Here is a 24,395-nt window from a genome sequence, read left to right as displayed (position 1 = left end):
GGAAAATGTTTTTCTTTCGGGCGTCGGTTATCCCCGTGTATTCGTTCGCTTCGAGAAAGCAATCGAAACGAATCATGAATGCCTCCCATTCGTCGTTTGCTGGGTCGAATGGAGCGGGGGGAGTGTGCATCGCCATCTTCTTTGTTTGAATTTGCCGCGCTGCGGTGTCCTGAGATGGCTGCCGGAATTTCTGCCGAATTCCTAGGCTGGATCAAATCCGGAGATTCTGAAGTAGCGTCTTCGTCCTATCTGTCTCTCAATCCCACCTTCGTCGCCAATGTTAGATCTGGGCAACGAGAGAACAGACTGCGGACAACGAAGTGACTTAACAGCTCTTTATTAGTAGAAGTAGTGATCCAGCTTGCTCTGTGGCCGGAGGGTTCCCCTTTTATAGGGATTGGGTACGCCTCTCGACCAATCAGAGCGATACCTGTTTCCCGCTGTAGCAGCGGACCAGAGAGGAGACTTCCTACGATATATGTTAATATCTAACACGCTCCTTCCTACAAAAACTTAAGACTCACCTGTTCCGACTAGCTGGCCTGGCCCACTTATAGTTCTACTCTTACCTCCTGGCAGATATTTTATTTGGGATAGCTTTTAAGGTTAATGTTTTTAACTTTTTAAAAAAATTTAAAAAATTTTAATCTAACTTAACTAAATTGTACAGGGAACTTCTACTACCTCCTCCAGTCCTATGTTTAATTTATTTATTGTATACTTATAACATGTATATTTACTGTTCAACTATTTTAATATGACTGTACACCGCCCCGAGTCTTTTTTGAGAGAGGGGCGGTCTAGAAATCCAATAAAGTTAAAGTTAAAGGAAGTCCCAGGCAAAGGCTGTTATGAAGAGGGCATAGTTTGAGCCACAGAAATTCTAAGTCCTTGCTCACATATGCACTCCATCTTTGATCTGAGCCACAGTTTCACTTCATGAATGCTTTGGCCACAATAACACTTAGCAGTAGCGCTTAGACTTATATACCGCTTCACAGTGCTTTCCAGCTCTCTCTAAGCAGTTTACAGCCTATTTCCCCCAACAACATGGCTCCTCATTTTACCCACCTCGGAAGGACGGAAGGCTGAGTCAACCTTGAGCCAGTCAGGATCGAACTGCCAAATTACAGGCAGCCAGTAGGCAGCAGAAGGAGCCTGCAGTACTGCACTCTGACCACTGCGCCATCAGGGCTTACCGTAGGTTCCCCACGCCACTGAGCCATTTTATCCCAGCAACTCTGGTTTATAAACTGGAAAACACTAAGTATCTTGGTCACAGCTGGGTGTGCAAGAGCTCCGTTCCTGCAGCCCTCCTAACACCCCATGTGCAACTCCCAGAGCCACATCCTGCCTCTTCCGGCTGCAGCTACTTAAAGGTGTAATTCAAGAGCACCTGGAAAGTCACACAGCCCCAAAGGAGAGCCAGCTGGGGTCTTTGGGGCTCAGGGAAAAGGGAAGAGGGGCTCCTGGGTTTCTTCTTGAAGTGGAAGCTACAAAGGCTGAGAAGGGTCAGAAGCCCCTGCCTTGGCAGTGGTTGCTGTCTGCCATCCATGGGGCTTTCCTGACCTCTTGCTGGGGCTCCCAGATCTCACCTGCCCCCCCCCCCCCAATTCTCTCTGGACTTTTTAACTGCCTTGGGGAGCAGGGGAGGTGCTGTGTGGGGAGCTACTGGGGCTACTCTTGGTCCAGATCCAGATCCATCTGAGTCATCGGATGAAGGGGAAAACCGTGGAGCATTTCGCCACCATCAGTTTTCAGCATGGAAAAAAAATGGGGATGGTGTGTGTGTGTCATTGTTTGCAGGAGTTCTGTCTATCCTCAAGCTTAGCATCCTTGTGGAAAGGAATGGGAGGCTAGCTGGCATTTGGTCCAAGGAGAAAGGGAAGAGAAGTGCCTGGGTGGCCAAAGGGGATGTTTTAAGATGGGGGGGGGGGGTAAGCCTCCCTCCCCATCTTAACTCAAGGCTGCAAACTTTCCTTGGGGTCCCTTGCCACACAAAAGACATAGGCAGCATCTCGTTCAAACATGGGACTCACAGTATGTTTATTTTATATTTATTATTCATGCTTCTAGACCGCCCCCTCTCCCAAAAAGGGACTCGGGGCAGTGTACAGTCCATGCCAAATATATCAAAATACAATAAAAATTGAATATGTACAGTTGGAATGGAGGAGGTTAAAAATGGAATTAAAAGAACTGTACAAAGCAATATATATAAATATAGGATTTTGAACCCCTAAAACACACACAATAAGTTAAAAACAATACCCCTAAAATAACCAGTTAATACATTTGCCAGGAGGGACAGTTGTAATTATGCCAGGCCTGCTAATCGGAACAGGTGAGTCTTCAATTTTTGCCGGAAGGAGCGGAGGTCAGTAGTGGCCCTTCCAACAACTTTGCCGTCTTTGATCTGACCTAAGCAGATCTGCTACAATGTCCTACCTGTCAATGAATATTTCAGCTTCAACTGCAACAACACATGAGCTCACAATAGATACAAACTTATGGTAAGCCGCTCCAAACTTGATTGCAGAAAATACGACTTGTCTTCTGACAAGAGTGGCCAATGCCTGGAATGCACTACCTGACTCTGTGGTTTCTTCCCCAAACCCCCAAAACTTTAACCTTAGACTGTCTACTGTTCACCTGACCTAAGAGGTCTTTAAGGGACGTGCATAAGTGCACCAGCCTCTCTGGGCTTTTTAACTGTCCTAATACTCTCTTGTATTCGTATTCATTTCATGTACTCATAATCATGTATATGCTAGTATCTGTTATCTAATTCATATTTGAATAAATAGGTAGGTAGGTAGGTAGGTAGGTAGATAGGTAGGTAGGTAGGTAGGTAGATTGACAGATATATATGATAGATAGGTAGGTAGGTAGGTAGGTAGGTAGGTAGGTAGGTAGGTAGGTAGGTAGATAGATAGATAGATAGATAGATAGATAGATAGATAGATAGATAGATAGATAGATAGATAGATAGATAGATGATGTAGGTAGGTAGGTAGGTAGGTAGGTAGGTAGGTAGGTAGGTAGGTAGGTAGGTAGGTAGATAGATAGATAGATGTAGGTAGGTAGGTAGGTAGGTAGGTAGGTAGGTAGGTAGATAGATAGATAGATAGATAGATAGATAGATAGATAGATAGATAGATGATAGATAGATAGATAGATAGATAGATAGATAGATAGATAGATAGATAGATAGATAGATGTAGGTAGGTAGGTAGGTAGGTAGATAGATGATAGATAGATAGATAGATAGATAGATAGGTAGGTAGGTAGGTAGGTAGGTAGGTAGGTAGGTAGGTAGGTAGATTGACAGATATATATGATAGGTAGGTAGGTAGGTAGGTAGGTAGGTAGATAGATAGATAGGTAGGTAGGTAGGTAGGTAGGTAGGTAGGTAGGTAGATTGACAGATATATATGATAGATAGGTAGGTAGGTAGGTAGATTGACAGATATATATGATAGATAGGTAGGTAGGTAGGTAGGTAGGTAGGTAGGTAGGTAGGTAGATTGACAGATATATATGATAGATAGGTAGGTAGGTAGGTAGATTGACAGATATATATGATAGATAGGTAGGTAGGTAGGTAGATTGACAGATATATATGATAGATAGGTAGGTAGGTAGGTAGATTGACAGATATATATGATAGATAGGTAGGTAGGTAGGTAGGTAGGTAGGTAGGTAGATAGATAGATAGGTAGGTAGGTAGGTAGGTAGGTAGATAGATAGATAGGTAGGTAGGTAGGTAGGTAGGTAGATTGACAGATATATATGATAGATAGGTAGGTAGGTAGGTAGATTGACAGATATATATGATAGATAGGTAGGTAGGTAGGTAGGTAGGTAGGTAGGTAGATAGATAGGTAGGTAGGTAGGTAGGTAGGTAGATTGACAGATATATATGATAGATAGGTAGGTAGGTAGGTAGATTGACAGATATATATGATAGATAGGTAGGTAGGTAGGTAGGTAGGTAGGTAGGTAGGTAGGTAGATAGGTAGGTAGGTAGGTAGGTAGGTAGATTGACAGATATATATGATAGGTAGGTAGGTAGGTAGGTAGGTAGGTAGGTAGGTAGGTAGGTAGGTAGGTAGATTGACAGATATATATGATGGATAGGTAGGTAGGTAGGTAGGTAGGTAGGTAGATAGATAGATAGATAGATAGATAGATAGATAGATAGATAGATAGATAGATAGATAGATAGATAGATAGATAGATAGATAGATAGATAAAATCTGGCTGTTCCTGGATCCAGTAGTAGCAGTACCTGTTTCCTGCCAGAGCCTTACCCACATGGGGGCTACAAGTGGTCCATATTGAGCAAGAATAACAATAACAGAATAACGAGGTTCCTTCCAACTCTGTTATTTGTTATTCAACAATGTTGGAAGGGACCTTGAAGGTCTTCTAGTCCAACCTCCTGCTCAGGCAGAGAATCCTATATCATTTCAGACAAATGGTTATCCACTCTCTTCTTTAAAAGCTCCCAGTGTTGGAGCACCCATAACTTCTGGGGGCAAATCTTTCCATGGATTAATTGTTCTAACTCTCAGGAAATTTCTCCTTAGTTCTAGGTTGCTTCTCTCCTTGGTTAGTTTCCACCCATTGCTTCTTGTCCTGTCCTCAGGTGCTTTGCAGAATAGCTTGACTCCCTCTTCTTTGGGGCAGCCCCTGAGATATTGGAAGACTGTCTCCCCTGGTTCTTCTTTTCATTAATAACAATAGCACTTAGACTTCTATACCTCTTCACAGTGCTGTACAGCTCTCTCTAAACAGTTGACAGATTCAGCATATCACCCCCAACAACCTGGGTCTTCATTTTACCGACCTCGGAAGGATGGAAGGCTGAGTCAACCTGGAGCCGGTGAGAATTGAACTCCTGGCAGTGAGCAGTTAGTCTGCAATCCTGCATTTTAACCACTGGGCAACTACAGCTCTTCAACTAGACATCCCCAATTCCTGAGGCCATTCTTTGTTAGATTGTAGTTCCTAATCATCTTTGTTGCTCTTCTCTTTGTAGAATCTCAACATCTTTTTGGCCCTAAAAGAATATTGGGGAGTTTCATTGGAGAGTTTGAAAACTTGACCTGACAATGTAGCTGCACCTCTGGGGGGATTCAAAATGTTTTACTACCGGTTCTGTGGGCGTGGCATGGATTGGTGGGCGTGGCAGGGGGAGGATACTGCAAAATCCCCATTCCCTCCCAATCAGCTGGGACTCGGGAGGCAGAGAATAGATGGGGGGCAAGGGCAGTCAGAGGTGGCATTTACCGGTTCTCCAAACTACTCAAACTTTCCACTACCTGTTCTCCAGAATTGGTTAGAACCTGCTAAATATCACCTCTGCTGCTGCATGGTTTTTGGGGATCCCCCCCTCCCCGCAGACAATTGGTCTCTGCAGCTCCTATCTTCCCAACCTGGGATGGTTCTTCAATCACCTCCCTGTTCTGGAATGTGTGTGTGTGTGTGTGTGTGTGTGTGTGTGTGTGTGTGTGTGTGTGTGTGTGTGTGTGTTTGTGTGTATGTTTAGCAGCATTCCTGGAAATAAAAAGCATACTGCAGGGCGGTATTTTGTTTGCAATGCCAGCTGTAAATTTATTTTTTAAATTAAATTAATTTGTGTGAGTTAAATTAATTAATGTATTAATTAACATCAGGTGAGACTGGTGGCCTAGCAGGCACTAAGGAAGGTACCAATTCTGTTGCAACCACAGCATTGCATGAATTAATTTCACCTTCAGGACAGGAAAAGTTGTGCACATATTGGAATGAAAAAAATAGATAGAACAGAACAGAGCAGAACAGAACAAGACAGGACAGGAATAGGAATAGAATAGAATAGAATAGGAATAGGAATAGGAATAAGGAAAGAATAGAACAGAACAAGACAGGACAGGAATAGGAATAGAATAGGAATAGGAATAGGAATAGAATAGGAATAAGGAAAGAATAGAACAGAACAGAACAAGACAGGACAGGAATAGGAATAGAATAGGAATAGGAATAGAATAGGAATAAGGAAAGAATAGAACAGAACAGAGCAGAACAAGACAGGACAGGAATAGGAATAGAATAGAATAGAATAGGAATAGGAATAGGAATAGGAATAGGAATAGAATAGAATAGAATAGAATAGGAATAGGAATAGGAATAGGAATAGGAATAGGAATAGGAATAAGGAAAGAATAGAACAGAACAGAACAGAACAGAGCAGAACAAGACAGGACAGGAATAGGAATAGGAATAGAATAGAATGGAATAGGATAGGAATAGGAATAGGAATAGAATAGGAATAGGAATAGGAATAAGGAAAGAATAGAACAGGAACAGAACAGAATTCTTTATTGGCCAAGTGTGATTGGACACACAAGGAATTTGTCTTGGTGCATATGCTCTCAGTGTACATAAAGAAAAATAAAATACATTCATCAAGAATCCACTTCCCTCCACATCTGGCTCTTTCAGGACCTGAAAATCCACCCCTCCTCTGAATACAAGAGAAGAGATTTTTCCGTATACGTATTTTTCAGGGGGAAAAGCCTAAGATAGAAGAAGGACGAATGTTTTGCCTTCCTTGCTTCTCTCTGTCCAGCGTAATTGCCTCCTCCTGAGGCCGACCCAATCCCAGGGCTTCTCTGCCTTGGGAAGCCAGGAGAAACCCAGCGCTCCAGTTCTACCAGAAGAAAAAATGACCCCTGAAGCTCAGAATTATGGGAGAAAAACTAATATGAAGGAGAGGAAATCTCAATCCTTCCATCCGAGGAAAGATTGAGGAAAAACGGGGCACTGAGTAGAGCAGTTCAGCCTTGTCAGGAATGACCCAGAGTGGAGTTTCTCAGCTTCGACCTTTAAGTGGGTGAACTTCAACTCCCAGAATTCAACAGCCGGAATTGTGACCCTCTCATCTGTGAATCGATCAGAAAGGTCGGCAGTTCAGCAGTTCGAATCCCTAGCGCCGCGTAACGGAGTGAGCTCCCGTGACTTGTCCCAGCTTCTGGCAATCTAGCAGGTCGAAAGCACGTAAAAAAATGCAAGTAGAAAAATAGGGACCACCTTTGGGGGGGAAGGTAACAGTGCTCCGTGCGCCTTCGGCATTTAGTCATGCCGGCCACAAGACCACGGAGATGTCTTCGGACAGCGCTGGCTCTTCCGCTTTGAAATGGAGTTGAGCACCGCCCCCTTGAGTCAGGAACAACTAGCACAGATGTGCAAGGGGAACCTTTACCCTTACTATCTTTGAATTCCTGGGTTTCAGAAACACTGACCTATAATCTTGTCCCAGGTGCCCACTGACCCCTGATGTATTTTTTTGACCACTGAAATCCGCCCTCTTGCCAATACTACATACGTTGGTAGCCAAACTGCTGGATGAGGGAGTAGATACCTCCCCCACCCCCTGGCAAAGAAAGGTGACATCAGCTTGTTAATTCTCAGAGAAGCATAACGTCCCTTTTAGTTAAAACATCCATGTGGGAATAGCTGTTTTGAAGAGCCCTGGTTTTGCAGTGGTCAGAATGCAATATTTCAAGCTAATTCTGCCCACAGCCAGGAGTTCAATCCTGACTGGCTTAAGGTTGACTCAGCCTTCTGTCCTTCCGAGGTGGGCAAAACGAGGACCCAGATTGTTGGGGGCAAGAGGCTGACTCTATAAGCCGCTCAGAGAGGGCTGGAAAGCACTGTGAAGCGGTATATAAGTCTAAGTGGTATTGCTGTTGTTTGCGTGCTTCCCTTCTTTTTTTTTTCCACTCCTTCCTTCCTTCCTTCCTTCCTTCCTTCCTTCCTTCCTTCCTTCCTTCCTTCCTTCCTTCCTTCCTTCCTTCCTTGCCATAGTGGCGCAGTGGTTAGAATGCAGTATTTCAGGCTAATTCTGCCCACAGCCCGGAGTTCAAGGTTCAGTCAGCCTTCTATCCATCCAAGGTGGGCAAAACGAGGACCCAGATTGTTGGAGGCAAGAGGCTGACTCTGTAAGCCACTTAGAGAGGGCTAGAAAGCACTGTGAAGTGGTATATAAGTCTAAGGGCTATAGCTATTGCTTGCTTGCTTTCCTTCTTCTTTCTCTCCCTCTCCTTCCTTCCTTCCTTCCTTCCTTGCTATAGTGGCGCAGTGGTTTTATAGGGAGCTGTCAGACCCTTCGACCAATAGGATTAAACCTCTGTTCCCACTGGAACAGAGGACCTTGGTGGAAACCACTGTAGTCAGAACAAGTATCTAACAGATACTTTCATTGACTGTTGGAAACCACAGAAATATGATGTTCTCCTGGTGTTTATAATTGGGTTTTTCAGTCAGATTGTCATGTGGAAGTGTTGTCATCCAGCTTTTTCTTGCTCTCTGAGCTTGGTTGTTTTCGTGCAGACATTTCGTCACCCAACTAGGTAACATCATCAGTGCTCGTTGGAGATTGTGTTAATCCTGACCTGGGCTTTCTTCTTAAACATTTGGGGCCTCCACAGAGCTGCCACACACATCACGGTGTACTCTACACACATGGCCTCACTTCTTATGTATCTTCATACGCCAGAATGTGGTGGCGCAGTGGTTAGAATGCAGTATGGCAGGATAATTCTTCCCACTGTCAGCAGTTCGATCCTGACCGGCTCAAGGTTGACTCAGTTTTCCATCCTTCCAAAGTTATTAAAATGAGGACCCAGATTGTTGGGGGCAAGAGGCTGATTCTGTAAACCGCTTAGAGAGGGCTGGAAATCACTGTGAAGCGGTCTATAAGTCTAAGGGCTATTCCTATTGTTTACTTCCCTTCCTTCTTTCTCTCCCTCTCATTTCTCCTTCCTCCCTCCCTCCTTCCTTCCTTCCTTGCCATAGTGGCATGGTGGTTAGAATGCAGTATTGCAGACCAATTCTACCCACTGCCAGCATTTCGATCCTGACTGGCTCAAGGTTGACTCAGCCTTCCATTTTTCCTTCTGGGGTTGGTAAAATGAGAATCCAGATCGTTGAGGGTGCGTTATGCTGACTTTGTAAACCGCTTAGAGAAGACTGCAAAGCACTGCGAAGTGGTACACACTGTAAATCTAAGTGCTATGGCTATTTTGGGGACAGTTTGTGCCCAGGCAAAAAAGGAAAGGAAAAGACCAAGGGATGCCACCTGACCAGGCGAGGAGAATCAGGGTGGGGAAGACAGAGGGGGTGGGGAAGAGTCAGAGATGCCCTAAAACTGCCCCTGAAGCCCGAGTCATTGCTGCCTCACAGGGAAGGCTCCCTTCTGGCCCCCAAAGGAGTTGAAAGCTGCAGGTCCAATTTATCTCCCAGATCAATTCCCCGATGGGGAACTGGAAAAACAGAACAAGGAACAGTCTGCCTTTGCAAATGAGAAATGGGGACGGTCTGTCTGCTGGCTCCGTGTTTGCAAATTAGACTAAAGCAGGCATATTCTAATGGCATTTCAAACGCCTAACGGATAGCCACCTGTTCTCATTTAAAATAAATTGTCATTTCCCGAAAAAGAGGGAGGGAGGGGGACTTTTCCACCCACTCTGCTTTCTTGCGCAGCCCACACGGATGCAACTGCCTGTAGATGGAACCCTCACCGATTCAGGCCCAGAAAATGTGGTCCACACAAAGCCAGGACATTTACAAAGTGGAAAGACAGCTCTGAGGTGTGTAGATGTGTGTAGGGTGTGTGTGTGTGTGAAGTTTTCCAAGAGGCCCCAGGAGGCATTTCCATATGAGCCCTGGTGGTGTAGTGTGGTACTGCAGGCTCCATCTGCTGACTACCGGCTGCCTGCAATTTGGACCCAAATATGCTGACCCTGTAAACTGCTTAAAGAGGGCTGAAAAGCACCATGAAGTGGTATATACTGTAAGACTAAGTGCTAATCAGAGGGAAGGAAGGAAAGAAGGAAGGAAAGAAGGGCGGTGGTGGCTGTGGTCAGAGTGCAGTACTGCAGGCTCCTTCTGCTGACTGCCGGCTGCCTGCAATTTGGCAGTTCAGTTCTCACCAGGCTCAAGGTTGACTCGTCCTTCCGAGGTGGGTAAAATGAGGGCCCAGATTGTTGCGGGCAAGAGGCTGACTCTGTAAACCGCTTAGAGAGGGCTGTAAAGGACTGTAAAGCGGCATATAAGTGCCATTGCTATTCCTCTGTTCACACTGACTATCAGATGAGCCCCTCCCTCACAAGCTTCCTTTCAGCCCTGCTCCAGCAGGGGGCAGCAGGTGTGTGACTAGAAGAGGGGCTCAGTAGGGAAGGGATTAGGACGAGGGTTCAAGTCCTCCCTCCCTGGGGCTTCAGGCCTGCCACAGTCTCTCTGCCTAACCCACCTCACAGGACGGTTGTGGCAGGAGTCAAAACAGATGGCAGCAGATTGCACACCTGGAGCTGAGCTAAAAAGGAAAATAGCTCGATTGTTTCCTCATTCAATCAATAAAGTAGATTCTGATAGGTGATCTAATTGATGATTTGGGGTGGTGGTGGTATTTTAACTTGTGTTTTGTGGCTGGAAAGGTATAGTCACTTCTGGCCTATTTGACTTCTGTGACTTGAAAACCCCTAGTTTTTCTTAGCGGTCACCCCAAGTGTCCTGTAAATCCAGGGGCAGGTTTTGAGTAAAAATGATTATTCCAGTATAATATGGGGGATATCTTTCTACCTCTCAGGTCCTCACCATTTCAATCCATAAACGAATGAGGGAGAAGCCACTTCTCGGCCAGATATGCAATGTCACACCATGAGTTAGGCAAACGCAATGGGTCGTTTGTGTTTCTTCTGTTGTGGGAACTCAGACCTGATTGGAGCAGTTTGTGTGAATCCACCCACTTCCTTAAGCCAGAAGAGAGCTGGATATGGTGTGCTACCTACGCATACCAATAATCCCAAAGGTGCTTTTTTTAAGGAGGCAACTTTCTTGGTTTTTCTTTTGAAGACGTTTCGCTTCTCATCCCAGAAGCTTCTTCAGTTCTGACTGGATGGAGGGGAATGGAAGGGTTTATGTTCCTTACAGACAGCTGGTCACTTGCATCCTTTTTAGAGGGTCGTTGAGGCCACCTGGAGGTTTCTCTGTGTCTTCAGGGTCACCTGAGTGGTGCAAATGGTTCCTGTCTTCTGCAGTTTTTCCCCTGGGAATCCATTCCTCCTCCCACCCCATTCCAAGGACGTTCATCCCAAGTTGTGTAGATAAAAGTCTGTAGAGATTCTCAGTTAATTCAAGTCATGGTTGTCTCAAAGGTGCTTTTGCTGGAGGCAACTGGACTTTCTTGTTTTTTTTTCTTTGAAGACGTTTCCCTTCTCATCCAAGAAGCTTCTTCAGCTCTGACAGGATAAGTGGGGATCTTGGAGGAGAAGCGAAACATCTTCAAAAAGAAAAAAAACCAGAAAGTCCAGTTGCCTCTTGAAAAAAAGCAGCTTTGAGACAATCACGACCTTGGATGACGGAGAATCTCTACAGACTTTTATCTACACAATTTGGGATGAAGACCCTTGGAATGGGGTGGGAGGAGGAATGGATTTCCAGAGGAAAAATTGCAAACTACAGGAACCATTTGCACCACTCAGGGGACCCTGAGGACACAGAGAAAACCTCCAAGCAGCCTCAACGTCCCTCTAAAAGGATGCAAATGACCAGCTCTCTGCAAGAAGTCTAAATCCTTCCATTCAGCACCATCCTGATGATGTTTCACTATCCCAGATTTAGCTAGCTTCACCTAGGTCTACATGTGGTGTGAACCCAGCCAAGACACACTTAATGAAAGAGAACAGAAACGAGAAGATCCTGAGCAATCAGAGGGATCTCTCTCAGGAGAAGAGGCTGAACGGTTTGCAGTCAAGGAGATCTCCCCCCCAACCAAGTGGACAGGGTCCAAAGAGAGAAGAACACTGGTACCCCAGCTGTACCACACCTTTAACCTGGTCATTGAACTGATCCCTTTTCTGGGTGAAAGTGCTGAATCGTGATCTAACCCAGGAGATCTGGATTGGCACAAGGCTGCAAAAAAAAAAAAAAAGATCACCAGTCAAACCGCTTTGCCCTTGAGTGAAGACAGCTGCCTTCTCCCTGGCCAGATTCAGTGAATGAGAAAAACGAAGAGGCGACTCCTCCACACAGAGGCCCTTTGGCTGCTTCTGGAGAGCGCCTGCAGTGGCCTCCCTGTCTTTACCTGAGTGTGGAAGGCTCGTCACTGCCTCCCCCACAAAAGGAGCCATGGTGGGGAATTGGGAGAAGGCCCACAAAGGACTCACAGCCAGAGAAGCTGGGAGTCGCTGTTCTGTTGCTTCCAGGGGAGGCAAATCAGATTCCGTGCCCTAAAGGGTTCCAGGGCTTCATTCTCCTTCCTTTGTTGGAATCGCCGCAGAGATCATGTTCTCCCATCATGGCTGCTCAGGACACAATCCATGACACCATCTCTGCTCCAAGTGTAAGGAACTCATTACTTCCTGCGGCAGCCTGTTTCCTGGCCAAGGACTTCCTGAGGTTCAGCTAAGCCTCCCGCCTGCCCAGTCGTCTTGTCTCAGGGTGGGGGGCTTGTTTTTCATCCCCTTCCCTAGTTGTATTAATAGAGGGATACAATCACGATCAAGGGAGGTACTAATACCAGTCTATAAAGCCTTAGTAAGGCCACACCTAGAGTCCTGCATCAAGTTTTGGTCACCAGACTAAGACTCTGGAAAGCATGCAGAGAAGAGCAACCAGGATGATGAGGGGAGGGGAGGCTAAAACATACGATGAATGGTTGCAGGAACTGGGTATGGCTCGTCTAGGGAAGAGAAGGACCAGGGGAGACAGGATAGCAGCCTTCCAATATTTGAGGGTCTGCCCCAGAGAGGAGGGGCTCAAGCTATTCTCCAAAGCCCCTGAAGGCCAGACAAGGAATAATGGATGGAAACTGACCAAGGAGAGATTCAACCTGGAAATAAGGAGAGATTTCCTGACAGTGAGAGCAATCAACCCATGGAACAGAAGTTATCTTCGGATGTTGTGGGAGCTTCATCACTTGAGACCTTCAAGAAGAGCCTGGGCTGCCATCTGTCACAAGTGGCGTAGGGTCTCCTGATTGAGTGGGGGGTTGGACTAGATGGGACTACAAGGTCCCTTCCAACTCTGTTAATCTGTTAATCTGATGTGATTTTGCTCTCCTCCCAGCTGTGGGCCTGCAGTAGCAGTGTTGGCTGGGAGATGGCACCAAAGCCCACCAATGCTTCCTGAAGCACCAAGTCCGCCCTGCCTAACAGCAGCTGGTATGCAAGGATGGTTCTTAAGCTGCCTTCACCAAAGATGCTTATCTCGGTTACGGAATGAAACAGGGTCTGCCAAATACCTTGAACCAAAGGGGTTGCCCCAGAATCGCCAAGTCACGGAAAGCATCATCATCATCAAGCACCATCAAAGTTAAAAGCAAACGTATGAATTCAGTCACCGATCCTCTAACACGAAGCACAAGGGTGAACATCTGCCAAGATTATCTGAACTGGTTTCTTCAGAATGGGAGGAAACATTTCTATGACCAATCCTCTATGACAATCAGTTCTTTTGGGACATTCGAATGGAATCTCTTGTCTTTGACAACTGCTGTGCTTGGAGTAACTCGGTAGTCCTTCAGATGTTCAGGTTTTGTTGTCATTGAGGTTGATACGCCTCCTTCCCCAAGTATTGTGGGTGGAATGTGGTTTGGTTCTTGGAATAACAGGGAGAGGACACGAAGGGGCTTTTTCAGGAGGCAGCTGGACTTCCTGGTTTTTCTTTGAAGACCTTTCGCTTCTCATCCAAGAAGCTTCTTCAGCTCTGACCGGATGGTGGGGAAGGATCCAGTCAGAGCTGAAGAAGCTTCTTGGAGGAGAAGTGAAAGGTCTTCACAGAAAAACCAGGAAGTCCAGTTGCCTCCTGAAAAAGCCCCTTGGGGACCTGCATGAGGGAGAATCTCCCCAGGGAAACGGTGATGGCTTGAAAGGCACGTGAAGGGGAGCTTCTCAAGGGCCCAGCAGAAGAAAAGGCTGCGATCGTTCGGGGGAGTCAGAGGAGGAACATCAGGCAGGAAGAACGAGGGCTGAATCTTCTCGGCTCCTTCACTGTAGGCTCCAACCGGGGCCAGCAGCGGGAGGCTTCGCAGGGCAACCCGGCCTGGCGCTGGACCTGTTGCCGGCCAGAAGACCTCCTCCCCCAGGCCCCGGGCTCTCCGCAGGGCCGCTTGCGAGGGAGGCGGAGGGGGAAGAGAGGCTGCCCGAGGGGCCCCGGGCAGAAAGGCGCGGAGGGCAGAGCCCGCACCGGGCGCTTCGGCTTCTGGCGGTGCTCGTGGCGCAGGAGAAGCCGGGGGCGGCGGCGGCGGCGGCGGCGGCGGTGCGTGCTTGTGTCGGCCCAGCCTGAGGCAACCGACGGGGGTCCCGGGTGCGACGGAGGCCGAGGCCGGGGCTCGCTGGCCGGCTCGGGCCCCTCCCCGCCTCGCCCGCCAGAGGGCAGCAGGGAAGCGCGCGAGGCGGCGGCGGAGGCGGCGGGGGCTCCGGCTGGCCTGACATCAGCAGCCGCGCAGCTGGCTGGCCGCCCCGGCTGGGCTCCGCCTCTCAGTCCCGCGCGCGCTGCCGGCGGGTCGGCGGGGATTCGGGGCGGAGCGGGCGCGCGGAGCCGCCGGCTGCCAGATCGCCCATTCCGCTCGGCGCAGCGCTCCCGGCCTCGGCAGCTCCGCGGCGGCGGCGGGGAGGCGCTCAGGCGGCGGCCCCGGAGAGGCGAGCGGACGGCCATGGGCCAGCAGCGGCGGGGCGGCGCTCCGGGCGACCGGCGGGGCGCAGCGTCCGGCCCCGCGGGGCGCAGGCAGCCCGGCTGGGAATGAAGGCGGCGGCGGCGGCGGCGGCGGGCGGAGCGCCCCAGCGGCGGGGCGGCGGCGTCGAGGAAGGGGCGGGCGCGCCCTGCCGGGACCATGTCGGTGCCGCTGCTGAAGATCGGCGTGGTGCTGAGCACGATGGCCATGATCACCAACTGGATGTCGCAGACGCTGCCCTCCCTCGTGGGCCTCAACACCACCAAGCTCAGCGCCGCCTCCGGGGGCACCTTGGACCGCAGCACCGGCGTGAGTCACGCGCCGCCGTCCCCGGCCCTCCGCAGCCATCCGTCAAGGGCCGCCGGGCGCAACCGCAGACCCCCGCGCGGGGCGGGAGGGAGACCGGGTGGGCGAGCTCCGCGGAGGCGCCAGCGGGGAAGGGTCGCGCGCGAGGGGGACGCGGCGCCTCGGGAGGGGGGGCGGCTTTCGCGGGGAGGAAAGGGGGGCCGGGCCGCCTCCCGTCCGCGGCCGCAAAGTTTGAGCGCGGGTCACATCCTCCGATCCCCAGACTGTCGGACCCCGACGGGAGTCCCTCCCGACGGAGCGGCGAATCCCCTGGAAGCGGGGGAAGGGGTGGTGGGGAAAGCTCTGCAGGGGCTGGTGGGGGAAAGTGGGGGGCGCACCCCCAAGAAGGACAAGGGGGAGGAAGAGGCGGCCCCGTGGCAGTTTCAGCCTCCCAGAAGAGCCCCCCCCCCGGCGGGGATGAAGGCCGAAGTGAACCTAAGTGGGGGGAGGGATACGACGAATGGGGGCTGAGGGGGGAGATGGGCATGCGGGGGGGGGCGCAGATCAGATTCCGGGGTGCGGGTGTGTGCATCTGCCCATCCTGAGGACCGCTGGGAAGGATGGCCGTGAAAGGAGGAGAGATCAAAGCTCCCGTGTCAAAGACTTTAGTGAGCATTAAAAAAAGGGAGGGGGGAGGACGAAAAAACTAAGAGACTTTTCACAGATATCAGATAAATCTAGAGGGGGGGACACACACGGCCCCCTTCTGTTCTTCCAGGTTTCTGCCAAGGTCCAGTCCTCCCCACCCGGGGAAACGCTTGTGTCTTCTATGGCTTGCTTTAAGTGGATCCTATCCATGGAATTCCTCCAAGGGCTTTAGTGGAGGATTTCAGAGGAAAAGGGACCGGTTTGGGGGGGGGGGGGGGAGTCTTTTCAGCTACAAGTGATGTGGTTTAGATTCCGATCGCTTCCCTCCTTATAAATCTCTACTGGTTGATTTGCAAAATAATGTCTTTTAATAGTGGACATTCAGGTCTTATTTCGCGCCCCCCCCCCTCCCAGGAAGAGACCAAAGTGAGTTTTGGACCAGATAAGCTGTTTGGTGTCTTTAGGCAAAATGGGGAAGAGACAGAAAGGTTTTGGGTGGACATAAAAATGAGGGGGGGGGGGCGGTGCCAAAAGGAGAACCCCGCTGAGCTCTGAGGGCAGACTTTGGCTTCTGTGACCTGTTCCTACACCTTTGGCCTCCTGTGGCTGGAGCTGAGGGCAGCTGTCCAGCAGCAGAGCAGGATGGACTTTGCATGTGGCTGAAGCGCTTCCCCCATCCCTTCCTCTTACCTTTGGAAAGGAGCCTCCATGCGCCATGGAGCCATGCTCCGAGACAGAAGGCCACGAGGGCTATTTGGATTTTTGACTCTTGAGGCCACGGGTCCGGTAGAGATTGAGGGGCAGGGAAGTAAGCACTCACCGATTGCTTTCGGGGTCCTGAGCAGAGACAGGGCTGGAGCTTGGCACTCTTTGGTGGCGAAAGCTGGGGAGCCATTTGTGTGTGAGACCCCTGGCAATTGACAGCACTGGCCCCTGCCATTTCCTTGGAAAGGTTTCCTAAAGTGGTTTACTGTCGCCTGCTTCCTAGGGCTGAGACAGTGACTGGCCCAGGGCCACCCAGCTGGCTTTGTGACTAAGGTGGGACAAGAACTCACCATCTCCTGGTTTCTTGCCTGGGGCCTTCACCACGACACCAAACCGGCTCTCAAGGACTCAGTGGGCAATTTGAAAGACTTCTCTTGAACATGGTCGATGATCTAAAGTGGATTGGGTGTCTGTGTGGGGTGTGAATGGTGCCCCTTGGAAAGCTTGCCAGTTCCTCTGTGGAACAGCATTCCAGGGGGACACCCCACCCCATGGGCAGCAGGGACACGGGTGGGATTGGCAAGGCGGCCCCCCAACAGCAAGCCAAGAGCTGGCAGGTGGCTTTCCCCTGCCCCAGAGACCTTTGCAAAGCCTGTAGGAAGGGAAGCCCTTTCTTCGGCTGAACAACTGTGAGATGGCCTGAGTGGGCAAAGACCCTTTTGTGGCTCCATCCCAAGCGTCTTTCAGAAGCTTGCCCCACTCCCCTCCTGCAGTGTTGATTGCAGGATAGCAGCTTTACGTAAAAAAAAAAACTCGGGGATGGTGGTGGTGGATGGGTGTGTGTGTGTGTGAAAGTTCCGATGTACTCAGGGATCCCTGTGGAGTAAATAGCCCTCTGCCACTCTGCTCATCACTTTGCCCAAAGACGACCTTTGCCCCAGCTGTACCTGAGCGGCCCCTCCCGGCAATGAGATCCGGGGGGGGGGGGGGGAGAGGGGAGGAGAAGCTGTAGGAAGCTGCTGCTTGCCTGCTTGTACATTGGACATTTGGAGGCACAGATGGAGGTCTGCAGCCCCCACATAAACACCATGTGGGTGTTTTTCATAATTGGCTGAGTGTTTGAAAGGGAAAAACATGCTCACATCATGAGCCTCTGATGACAGTAGCGTCTGTCCCTAAAATCTCCCCGTGTCTCTCGCGCCTGCCTTCCGTTTGGGAGTTTCATAGAAGCATAGCATGGGTGGGCATCCTCTCTGCCACTCAGGCATTCCTGTGAGAGGGTGCCCCTCCCGCCGAAAGAGCCCCCACCTCTCTAACCCTGATCCTACACTTCGCCTTTTGTCTTCCTGGCCAGCTGCGGTTAGTGAAATGCTTCCTCGAGCTGTTTTCTGCCCAACATTATCCAACTGATCAAGATTCCTTCTGAAATCAATGCTCTCAGGTAGCTGTTCTCCCTCCGATGGTTGCGTCATTGCTGGAATTGGATATCCTGTTTCCTAACCGTTTTCCCAAGTCATGGTATTGTCTAAATGTAATTGCAGGGCCCGCTGTTCCCCCTCCGCCCTCCCCTCTCCCTGGATGGCTTTGACCCTCGCTGGGTATAACTGTCCCGCCAGCTCCGCCCCTCTCATGATTGCAGCCCCCTGGCCCACGTCTCACCCGCTTCTTTGGAACTCCTGGCCACTTGGGTGCAAGATTTGCTGAACACCAGTATCCTTCATCTGCCACGTTCTGCTTGGTCAGCTGAGGTCAGCCTTTGGGGACAAAAAAAAAAGAAATCAGGTTCAGATTGGAATATTTTATTCCCAAGTGATCCATGTTGCATTTTACCATGCAGCACGTTCTTTTCCAAGTGCTCAGGGGGAAAGAAATCCTATTTAATAACCTTTTTCCAAAATTTTGCCTGATGTTAGTTGCATCGGGAATAATGGAATTATGGATGGAAACTGACCAAGGAGAGATTCAACCTGGAAATAAGAGGGAATTTCCCGACAGTGAGAACAAACAACTCATGGAACAGACGTTGTGGGAGCTTCATCACCGGAGGTTTCCAAGAAGAGACTGGGCTGCCCTCTGTCAGAAATGGGGGAGGGTCTGCTTGGGCAGGGGGTTGGACTAAATGACCTCCAAGGTCCCTTCCAACTCTGTTAATCAGTATTTGCATGCTGAGTGATTTGCAGTTGCCCAGGTCCTCTTCCCCCCCCCCCCCGTTTTTGAAGAGGAGACCAAAACTGACCATCCTCCATTCTCTGGCACTGTTCTAATCCTCCATGATTTCTCCAAAATGACGTCCTGCTGGCAACCCTTTCAAGATCCATCAGTCTCATCCTGAAGACTTCGACTTGCTTGGCCCCAGCCAGCCCCCCCTCTCCCCCTTTAACTTTAACTTTTTAACTTTTATTTGATTTCTAGACCGCCCCTCTCCCAGAAGGGACTCGGGGCGGTGTACAGTCATATTAAAAACAATAAATATACATAATATAAATATAAAATAAATATAGGTGTGGCTGGAGGACCCCATTGCTTCTCTTCACTTCACTTCAGTTCTTCCTTCTGGACAAGGGTTCCCCTTCGGAGAAGAGATGGGTGAGTCCTGCCACCACTGCTCCATCCCCCATCCCCATCCTCTTCATCCTCTGTACCAGTGACTCACCTGGCTTGGTCTGTTCAGGTCTGCCCAGCAGAAGGAGGAAGACGTTATCTGGGCTGAAGCAAACCAAGACAACAGCCACAGCACTGAAAGCCTTTTGCCAGGCTGGGGCGTTTGATGGGGGACCAGCATGGTCCACGCTCTGTTCAGAGATTGCTTTGCATTTTGGAAACCGAGGCAATTCAGAACAGGCAAGCCACCTCACGGAGTGAGCCACCTTTATCCTCACCAGCCATTTTGTGGGGCAGGTGGCCGGATGGGAAGCAAATAGGCATCCTGGCCTGGTCAAAAGACTTGCCTCCCAATCTAGTCAGCGCAGATAAGAGGAGGCGGAATTTACGGCCGCCTGGTGGGGAGCCAGGCAGCCAATTAAGCAAACTCCACCAATTGGGTTGATTTATGGCCATCCTATTTTTGCCACCGAGCAGGCAGGACGTTACCAGCAGCTGGGAGGACAGCGATTTTGGGCAGCAGATTCTGAGCAAGGAAGAGAGCTCTGGGATTCCTCTTGCAGCAACGTGTTTCTGACCCAACATTTGGCTGGGATTGACATACGGATTGGACCCCGTTGGGATCTTGGACACTCCTCATTCCACCTCCAATGGAAGAACCCCTGGCGATGCTTCCCTGCGTCCCAAATCTGATGCAACTGAAGCAGCGTGAATTCATGGGCCTCCCCAAGATGGCTTCCCCTGGAACCGGTTCTCCTGTTGATAACATTTTGCCCGAGGGAGACCCCCGTGGAGATGGTGGGAGCCCCTCCCTTTGTCTGTGTGTCTCTGGAGGGCTTCGGAAGACAATGCCTGGCCTGGGCTGATGCCCCCCAAGAGCCGCGATTGGAAACTTCACCTCCGAAACATCTCAGCCAAAGGAAATGTTTTCCTTCGTGCTTATCGTCCTCCTCTTCCTCCTCTTCCTGGGAACAGACTAGCTATAAAGATGCTTTTAACGCAGTTAATTATTTATGTGGCTAGCAAAAATAGACCCTGCAGCCATTCTTTGGAACACAAAGTGCTTGGGAAAACCCCAGCAGCCTCCAAGCTGTTTTAAACAGTCATGTTAAAGAGTCCTGCAGTGATTTGGCAGATGTGGTTGGCATTGCCTCCTTCTCTGAAGGGAGAGAAGGTGGGCAGCCCTGCATCCCGGCTCCGTGGCTGAGTAGAATCGCAGTTGGCCAGGTGGGGGTTCAGGTTTGCCCTTGTCAGATTCTGCTCGCCAGCAATGTCTGCTTGCTGGGGAGGAGCAGCGTTCAGCGTCCTTTCTTGCTGCGGTTGTGGGAAGTCAGCTTGGTCTCAGACAAGCCGGGATGAATTCAGACAAGGGTCGCCGTGGGCTTTAGGTCCTTGCAAAGAGAGAGTTTATGTCATAGAGGCCCTCGCGGGATTTTAGGGGGCCAGGTGAGAAATACCCCTTCTTCCCCCTCCAGCATGTTTCCCACCCAGGCAGGAGGGAGAGGCGGTGCGTGATGTGGATGAAGCCTTCCAAGGGGGGCACAGATGCCCCCAGCCTCGTCGGGGCCTTTTTGCTTTCAGAGTTGAAACTCCTCGCTATCCACTAGGACGTAGCTTACAACCCCTCCCCCCCTCCATGTCTTCGTCACCTGGGGCTCTGAAGTCAAATCGATGTCAGGAGAAGCTGAGCAGACACACACCCCCCCCCGAGCAGCGGGTAAACGCCGTTTCCAATGGGCACTTGATGCACGGAAGGTGGCCGCAGCGCTTGGCTGCCCCTGGCGCTCTTGGTGATGTGACTTGCAAAGTTTGACGGTCTGGGAAAAGAGGCCAGTCCAGGCTCCCCTTTAGGGGGTGGGCTCTTCTCTTCCGAGGGAACTGCTGGTGGTCAGGGGTCCCCAGCCGCTCCTTCCCTTCCCCTGCCCTGAGCCCCAGCAAGGCCTGCGGAGGGAGCTCAGCTCAGAACGACAGTCTGGTAGGGGGGGGGGAATCACATCTGGAGTGAGAATCTGAATGGGAAATTGGGACAGTCTTGCTAGAACCTTGATTTTGGTGCAGATTCACTCGGGGGGGGGCATTTACAGCATATGCTACCACGGCCTGCCTTGCAGGGTGGGTTTCGTCTGAGATGAATGCAAATGAGATTATTGCTGATTATTGATTAGGTGAAGCGCTTTGTTACAATTGCTGGCGGTCTGCTTCAGAATGCCATCTCCCTTCCGCCTTCCTTGCTCCCCCTCCGTCCGCCAATCTTTTCTCTTCTTCTTTGAGACCTGCCTTATGCGCCTTCTCTCTCTCTCTCTCTCTCCGTGTTTCCCACCAGGTGTTGCCTACCAACCCTGAGGAAAGCTGGCAGGTGTACAGTTCTGCCCAGGACAGCGAAGGACGATGCATTTGCACAGTGGTGGCACCTCAGCAGACGATGTGCTCACGGGATGCCAGGACAAAGCAGCTCCGGCAACTCCTGGAAAAGGTAACTTGGTATGGTGGCTCTGGAATGCATAACCCCCCCCCTCTTATCTATCTATCTATCTATCTATCTATCTATCTATCTATCTATCTATCTATCTATCTGTCTATCATCTATCTATCTATCTATCTATCTATCATCTATCTATCTATCTATCTATCATCTATCTATCTATCTATCTATCTATCTATCTATCTATCTATCTATCTATCTATCTATCTATCTATCTATCTATCTAACTATCTATCTATCTAGCATCTATTGTGTGTGTGTGTGTGTGTTCGTAGATTTTCATGGGTGTAGGTATCCTGGTCTTGTTGTTACAGCATTACTTACATGGGAAGAGACCCGAATACAACAAGACCAGCCCATCCATCCATCCATCCATCCATCCATCCATCCATCCATCCTCTCTGTCTCTGTCTCTGTCTCTGTCTCTGTCTGTCTGTCTGTCTGTCTCTCTTTAATCTCTATCTATCTATCTATCTATCTATCTATCTATCTATCTATCTATCTATCTATCATCTATCTACCTACCTACCTACCTACCTACCTACCTACCTACCTACCTACCTACCTACCTATCTTTTTATCTACCGTATTTTTCGGAGTATAAGACACACCAAGGTTTTGAAGAGGCAATTTTTTTTAAAAAGTAGGTAGGTAGATAGAGGGAGAGAGAGGGAGAGAAATACAGTAGGTAGGTAGGGAGAAAGAGAGTACGTAGGTAGGTAGGTAGGTAGGTAGGTAGGTAGGTAGGTAGGTAGATAAAGGGATAGAGAGAGAGAGAAATACAGTAGATAGGTAGGGAGAGAGAGTGAGTGAGTAGGTAGGTAGGTAGGCAGGTAGATGTTTTCCAGGTGTATTTATCCATGTGCTGGAGATGGAAATTGCTGACAATCTGCAGCACCTAAGACTTTGTTTCTGCTGGCACAGCACTTGATCAATCTAATTTTCATCAATCAGTTAAAGAGCTTTCCAAAAGGGGAAAAAAAGAAGTTTTCGCATTCTGCAAACCTCCCAAAAACTCCCCCCCCAAAAAAAGGCATGAATGGCCTGGGGGGGGGGACTTGCAGAGTGCTCCTGGGGAGGGTGAGGGGGGCAAAAATGAGCAAGAAATGGCCCGTTTTTTGCGAAAATGGGCCCGTTTTTTGTAAAAAAAAAATGCACACATAGCCTTATGGAGGCTTATAGAGTGCTGCGGGGGGGGGGGGGCCAACAACAGCCCGTTTTTTGCTCATTTCTGCCCTCCCCATCTTCCAGGAGCTCTCTGAAAGCCTCCATAAGGGTATGCACGGCCATTTTGGTGAAGGGGCGGGGTTTCGGGGGGGGAAATTCTGTATAAGACGCACCCAAATTTTCAGCCTCTTTTTTGAGGAAAAAAGGTACGCCTTATACTCCGAAAAATACGGTAGATCTGTCTGTCTGTCTGTCTGTCTGTCTGTCTGTCTGTCTGTCTATCTATCTATCTATCTATCTATCTATCTATCTATCTATCTATCTATCTATCTATCTCTATCCATCCACCTTCCTACTTACCTACCATCTACCTATCATTTATCAATCTCTATCTATCTATCTATCTATCTATCTATCTATCTATCTATCTATCCACTTGTCTGCCTGCCTGCCTGCCTACCTACCTACGTATCATCTATCTATCTATCCACCTTCCTACCTACGTATCATCCATCCATCCATTTATCTATCTATTTCTATCCATCCATCTTCCTATTTCCCTACCATCTACCTATCTATCATCTATATACCTACCTACCTACCTACCTACCTACCTACCTACCTACCTACCTACGCCTTCAATTTATGGAATTTGAGGGACCAAATTGCAATTGCAAAGCTGAGTTACAAAATGAATATGAATTAAGTAAAGAGGGGGGAAGCGGGGGGGGTGGACTTTAAACTGTCAAAACAGAATTCCAGTTGGGGGAGTGGAATGAAGTGCTAGAAGTTTTAATGTATTCCAGGACTCTGATGATCAATAATTACTTCAGCTGATTTACTGGTGGAGTAAATTTAAGGTGTCCAACGTTTAAATCAAACGTTTTCATTGCTACTGAATATAGATTTATTCGCTAGGCTGCAGAATTTGAGTCAAACCATCTTTTTGGGGGTGGGGTGGGGGCAAAGGAGAGGGTGCCTTTTATGGGCATCATTTTGTTTATAACAGTGAATTATTCGAAGTCCATTGTGTTATGTCTCCTTTCACCACTTACAATTAGTTACAACATTTTAGGAAATTAACATGTTGACTTTTTTCTTTTCATATTTGGAATTTGATTCTTTTAGAGGAAAAAAATGGTGCCTCTTGTTTGGCTTGGTACCTGTGCCACACAGAGACAGCTGTTGTGTTTCCAAATTTTCAGTTAGGATGTAGTGTGCAAACTTCTGAAAATTTCTGAATAGTCGGTCAATAATAACAGTTTACCTTTTTTTTCTTTATACATGATGGACTACAAAAGGGGTAGATTGGTGGGTTTCAATTAATCTGCGTCCTTTGTTATGGTGATGAGAACCACAGAAAATATATTTGATGTTCAAGCGACTTGAATCTATACCGGCTAATTAAAACCGAAAAGATCAAAGCCAGTCTATTGTCCTAAATAAATCTTCTAGGAGAGGAAAGTATTAAACCTCCATTTGGCCCAAACCACTCCGCTCTTCATTAATTTAATGCTTGAACTTGTTCAAAGCACACAGCTTCCCAAAAAAGCCATGTGAGGAGCAGCATTAAAATGCAGGGCTGTGTGCTTTGTTTTCTCAACTGACTTGAAAAGGTTGGGTTTGATATCATCAAACCGTAGCAGAAAAGGGATGATTTGTGGATTCCCGAATATTTATATATATAACTCTCTCTCCATGTGATCTGTTTTTAATAGCCTCCGGTCCGCAGAGATCAGAAGGATAATATTCGAGATCAAGGAATTCAATGTTTAATTGCTTCCA

At 48.9% G+C, this 24,395-nt stretch overlaps 1 protein-coding gene across 2 annotated transcripts in view; it reads left to right on the top strand.

Annotated features, from left to right (window-relative positions):
• The window catches only part of OLFM1 (olfactomedin 1), a 70,918-nt gene that overhangs the window by 17,213 nt on the left and 29,310 nt on the right, over positions 1 to 24,395 (top strand). Inside the window, exons 1-2 of one of the 2 annotated variants that reach the window (XM_081967491.1) lie at positions 14,492 to 15,031; positions 21,285 to 21,434. In XM_081967491.1, coding sequence (XP_081823617.1) covers positions 14,882 to 15,031; positions 21,285 to 21,434 — 300 coding nt within the window. In that variant the 5' untranslated portion in view covers positions 14,492 to 14,881. Of the gene's footprint in view, positions 1 to 14,491; positions 15,032 to 21,284; positions 21,435 to 24,395 lie in introns of those variants that run through there. The other variant, XM_081967492.1, reaches the window with a different exon arrangement.

The sequence above is a fragment of the Natrix helvetica genome (genome assembly GCF_964273705.1).
Source record: "Natrix helvetica genome assembly, chromosome: 15".
Taxonomy (NCBI): Eukaryota; Metazoa; Chordata; class Lepidosauria; order Squamata; family Natricidae; genus Natrix; species Natrix helvetica.
The sequence above is the reverse complement of the archived record's forward strand: the minus strand, read 5'-3'. Positions and strand labels throughout refer to the sequence as shown.